This window comes from Gracilinanus agilis, chromosome 6 (genome assembly GCF_016433145.1).
Source record: "Gracilinanus agilis isolate LMUSP501 chromosome 6, AgileGrace, whole genome shotgun sequence".
Classification (NCBI taxonomy): Eukaryota; Metazoa; Chordata; class Mammalia; order Didelphimorphia; family Didelphidae; genus Gracilinanus; species Gracilinanus agilis.
In genome coordinates, this window is record NC_058135.1 from 98,791,565 (window position 1) to 98,797,033 (window position 5,469).

Below are 5,469 nucleotides of genomic sequence, written 5' to 3' on the forward strand. Positions count from 1 at the left end.
AATTAGACAGCATACTAAAAAGCAGAGGCATTACCTTGAAGACAAAAGTCTGCATTGTCCTAGCTCTGTTTTGACTGTAAGTTGGCCTGAAAGGAAAACTGAACACCTCAGAATTGATGCTTTCATATTGTGGTGCTGGAGAAAACTTTTGAGAGCCTCTTGTATAGCAAGGAATTCAAATCAGTTAATATACCATGAAATTAATTTATGCTGTTCATTGGAAGGCAAAAGACTGAAGCTGAAGGTTAGCTACCTTGATCACGTAATGAGAAGTCAGGACACATTGGAAAAGACTCTGATGTTGAGAAAGATTGAAGGCGAAAGGAGAAGGGAATGTTAGAGGATGATAGAGACTGACAGTGTCATGGAAGCCAGAAATATGAACTTTGAATATGGAATATGAAAGACTTTGAGAGGTTGGAGAATAGAAGGATCTGGTGTGCCATGGCCCATGTAGTGAGGGCAGTTAGGAGTTGCTGCCTTACGTGGCTGACAACAACAACAACACTCAGGAGCTCTGAGAAATAAGATAATTTTAGACTTATTTGGGGGAAAAGAGAAAGAACATTTTCAGCCAGGGCAGGAGATTGCCTCAAAAGATAAGGATTCTGAGGGGCAGCTGGGTAGCTCAGTGGATTGAGAGCCAAGCCTAGAGACGGGAGGTCCTAGGTTCAAATCCGGCCTCAGACACTTCCCAGCTGTGTGACCCTGGGCAAGTCACTTGACCCCCATTGCCTACCCTTACCACTCTTCCACCTATAAGTCAATACCCAGAAGTTAACGGTTTAAAATAAAAAAAATGTAAAGAAAAAAAAAGATAAGGATTCTGAAAAGCAGGGAGGAGGAGGAAGAGTGAGGATGAGTTGTTTGGAAAGCAATTTATAAACCTTAATAATAACTTCTTCTAATATCCCTACTTTTTGTGTTTCGGGATTGTCATGTACAGTCACCATTTTTTGAGATTCTGAAGAGATTTGTCAAACTTCATAGACAGTGTGGTTTCTTCCAGGGACAGCTATAATGAATGATTTATCATCTATAATACTTCAGAAAGTCATATGTCCTAATCGAAGGGACTTCAGAGATCTGAAAACTTAATATTTGAAAAGCAACATGGCTCTGTAGAAACCATGCTGGGTCAAGAGTCAGATGATTTTGGTTTAAATTCTACCTCTGGCTTTCTCCCATTTCCCCATTTACAACAGTTAAGTACATCTCAAAAACCAGTGGATATTAACAATAATCGTGCTTGTCTCTTTTCAGAGATAAATGACCATGTGGAGATTTTGGAGGATATGTCAGAGTTGATTTTCAGTGAAATTGCAAAAGCCAAGTAAGTACCTTTGGAGGAAAGGAGTCAATGTATTCACATAAGAACTTTGCCACTCTGTGTATTTCTATATGACTTCTGGAGAAATGTGTAAAGACTCTCCTGATAGTCTTCTTGGAGAAGTTTGGTGGTGGTGGAATTCTTCTATTAGGATCTCTCCATCGCACCTCACATGAGAATATCCTGAGTTCCACGAGGAATCATGAACACATGAATAAAAAAGACTTTCCTGAATAACTTTTTAAAAATCTTACCTTTTTTCTTACAATTGAAACTGTCTCGATTCTAAGGCAGAAGAATGGTAAGGACAAGGTGGTTGTTGTTAAGTGCTGAATAACTAACCTATGATTATTATTTGTGATATTCATTTCAGCTATTCAAGTTTACTCAATGATTTTGTTGAATCTGAACTCTTCCTGATTGATGGGGATTCCTTATTTATCACCTGCCTAAATGATAAAAATTTGAAGACAGGACAAAATCTTCACTTCTTCTATCTAGTTGAACGTTATCTTTTGGATTTAAAAAGTAAAGGAGGCCAATTTATTGTTGTTTTCTTTAAGGTAACATTTAAGTCTGTTAAAAACACACACATTATTGATGATGAATTATTGATGAATTATTGTAGTGCAGTTTATATAATAACATAACACAGTAAAAATGCTTGATTTTATGGCCCTGAGTTTCTGCCCTGGGTTGCTCACTAATTTTCCGTGTGAAATCCAGTTCATTAAACTGTTCCAACCTCAGTTTCCTATCTGTAAAAAGCCCCCTTTCAGCTTTAAATCTAAGAACTGATAAACAATGAAACAGGATACACAAAAATATTTTTGAAAATGTGTGATAAGCTAGGAATGGGGAAAATAAATGAGAAAGAGTTCATCTTTCCACTAACTGTGTTCTTGGCTCTGATCTTTCTCTTACCCTCTGATTTGGAAGAAAGTAAATACTATCTAGTTAGAAGCAGAGAAATGCAATTAGAATTAAAGTTAAAATGACAAAGTCCTTGTATTTATGAGATTGACAAGAGTTAGTGGCACAGACCATGACCAGGGAAAAGACTGGTGAGGGCTAGGCAATGGGGGTTAAGTGACTTGCCCAGGGTCATACAGCTAGGAAGTGTCTGAGGCCAGATTTGAACCCAGGACCTTCGGTCTCTAGGCCTCACTTTTAAGCCACTGAGCCACCCAGCTGTGCTCTCAACAAGCAATTTTTAAGCAGTTATGTTCAGGATACAAAATGGCAGGAAAGGGAATATAAATACCAAATATACAAAATTTAGTTTCTGTACTCAAGTGGCTTCCATTCTGTAGAAAATGCTATTCTTTACCTGGGTGAGCTAACTATGTAGTAGATGGCAATGCCAATATTGTGACATAATCTTGTTTTGTTCTTCCTTTAGGATTTTGAACACTCTTATTTTCAAACACCTGCACTTCTTCCATTAAGGACTGCATTGATTCTCCACCTTCAGCAAAATACTGATATTAACATTCAAACTGAATTTTCAGGATGTTTTTCAGAAGAATGGAATTGTTTCTTGAAAAAAAACTGTCCATTTTTCCTGTTAATTTCAGATGAAGGAATAACTCAGCTCCAAACATTTCTTTTCTATTTTTTTATCATTCAGTCCTGGTCCAAGAGGATCAGCATTGCCCTGACTTCAGGGCAGGAATCAGATATTATCAGAGTTTATTCGTACTTTATGCTAAGCAGATACAAGAACCAGCATTTTTTCAAGCAGGTAAATTTCTTTAAAAATGTTTTATAGTTGCCAATTTATTTTTCCTTCATAGTAAGTTGACAGTTTATAGAGCATTCCTTGTCATAGTGTATTATCTGTCTTTTGAGGGAAGGGCATTTATTTCCTCACTGAGTCTCGGGAGTTAAGATTGTTCATTTTGCACGTGCATATTTAAAAAAATAATTATTTCATTTTTAGGAAAAAGTTCTAGTAACACTTTATTCTAAGGATCTCAAAATCTTTCACAGTTTTCAAAATGCTTTAACTCAATACACCACCTTCCCCCATTCTTTGGAAATATTTTTATGTAGTTATAGAGCAGATAAATACAATGAATCAGAAATATTCAAATCAGAAATTATTGATCAGAAAAGTAGTATAATATTTGCTCATATGGTACTGCTTAGCATAAAATAAGCAAAAGAGCCCTTTTGGCCTGGGGAAGCTAATGGCACAATGAATAGAATGCTAGGTCTGGAGTAAGAGAGATTGGGGTTCAAATCCATTCTCAGATATTTACTAGCTATGTGACTGATCAAGTCACTTATCAGTTTCCTCATCTGTAAAATGGGGATAATAATAATACTTATCTCCCAAGGCTATATGAGATAAGTGTAAAACACCACAGTGCTTGGAACACAATAACTACTATATAAATATTAGTTATTATTATTATTATTAATAAAATGGCCAACTCTGAGTGGGAGTTGGAAGAAAGGACACTTCTTTTAATCTTTTTAAAACAAATCTTTACCTTCTGCCTTGGAATGAAAACCAAGTATCAAGTAAAAGAGAAATAAGAGCTAGACAACTGGGGTTAAATGATTTGCCTAAGGTCACCAGCTAGGAAATATCTGAGGCTGAATTTGAACCTAAGACCTACTGTCTCTAGACCTAACTTTCTATCATTAAGCCACCTTGCTATCTCTTACTGTTAGTAAGTTTGGGGAATGGAAGAGAATATCTTATCTAGCAAAATGATCTCCTTGTCAAGAGGAAAAACATGACTTAGAAGCCAATATCTGTTTAGAACATTAACTCCTTTGGAAAACATGACTCATGTGGATGGTGGGCACATATCAGCTACACACAGTAAGATACACCAAAGATGAAAAGTTTGGTTTGAGAACCAGTTAAGCCAAATGAACCCATATTTATTTATGTATGTTCAATTTAAATATTTAATTAGAAACTTAATATTGAGCAGAATACAAAAGAACTTTATGTGTTATAATATATGTATATATAATTAATATCAATGTATAAAGTATTATAATATTTTTTGGTCATTTCCCCATATCTCTGTCAGGATTATTTGTCCATTCCTTTCCCCTAAATAATTCTTACTATAGATCACATTCTTGTTCTTTTTTTTAAACTTTATATTATTTCATAAAGATCTCTGTACATTTATTTTTTTAAACATTTATTAATATTCATTTTTAACATGGTTACATGATTCATGCTCCTACTTTCCCCTTCACCCCCTGCACTCCCCCCACCCATGGCCGATGCACATTTCCACTAGTTTTGTCATGTGTCCTTGATCAAGACCTATTTCCAAATTGTTGGTAGTTGCATTGGTGTGGTAGTTTCGAGTCCACACCCCCAATCATGTCCACCCCGACCCATGCGTTCAAGCAATTACTTTTCTTCTGTGTTTCCTCTCCTGCAGTCCTTCCACTGAATGTGGGTAGCGTCTTTACCATAAATCCCTCAGAATTGTCCTGAGTCATTGTATTGCTGCTGGTACAGAGGTCCATTGCATTCGATTTTACCACAGTGTATCAGTCTCTGTGTACAATGTTCTTCTCGCTCTGCTCCTTTCACTCTGCATCAGTTCCTGGAACTCCTCCAGTTTATTATTCCTTTTAGCACAATAGTATTCCATCACCCACATATACCACAGTTTGTTCAGCCATTCGCCAACTGAAGGACATACCCTCCTTTTCCAGTTTGTTGCCACCACAAAAAGCGCAGCTTTAAATATTTTCGTACAAGTCTGTTTATCTATGATCTCTTTGGGGTACAAACCCAACAATGGTATGGCTGGATCAAAGGGCAGCCATTCTTTTATAGCCCTTTGAGCATAGTTCCAAATTGCCAGCCAGAATGGCTGGATTAGTTCACAACTCCACCAGCAATGCATCAATGTCCCAATATTGCCACATCAACTCCAACATTCATTACTCTCTCCTTCTCTCATTTTAGCCAATCTGCTAGGTGTGAGGTGATACCTCAGAGTTGTTTTGATTTGCATTTCTCTAATCACTAGAGATTTGGAACACTTTCTCATGTGCTTATTGATACTTTTGATTTCTTTACCTGAAAATTGCCTATTCATGTCTCTTGCCCATTTATCAATTGGGGAATGGCTTGATTTTTTATACAATTG

At 36.6% G+C, this 5,469-nt stretch overlaps 1 protein-coding gene across 1 annotated transcript in view; it reads left to right on the forward strand.

Annotated features, from left to right (window-relative positions):
* Positions 1 to 1,130: 1,130 nt before the first annotated feature.
* Positions 1,131 to 5,469, forward strand: part of LOC123252311 (probable ATP-dependent RNA helicase DDX60) — a 106,730-nt gene continuing 102,391 nt past the window's right edge. Inside the window, exons 1-3 of the mRNA XM_044681679.1 lie at positions 1,131 to 1,333; positions 1,704 to 1,893; positions 2,733 to 3,074. Of these exons, the coding sequence (XP_044537614.1) occupies positions 1,131 to 1,333; positions 1,704 to 1,893; positions 2,733 to 3,074 (735 nt within the window). The remainder of the gene's footprint in view (positions 1,334 to 1,703; positions 1,894 to 2,732; positions 3,075 to 5,469) is intronic.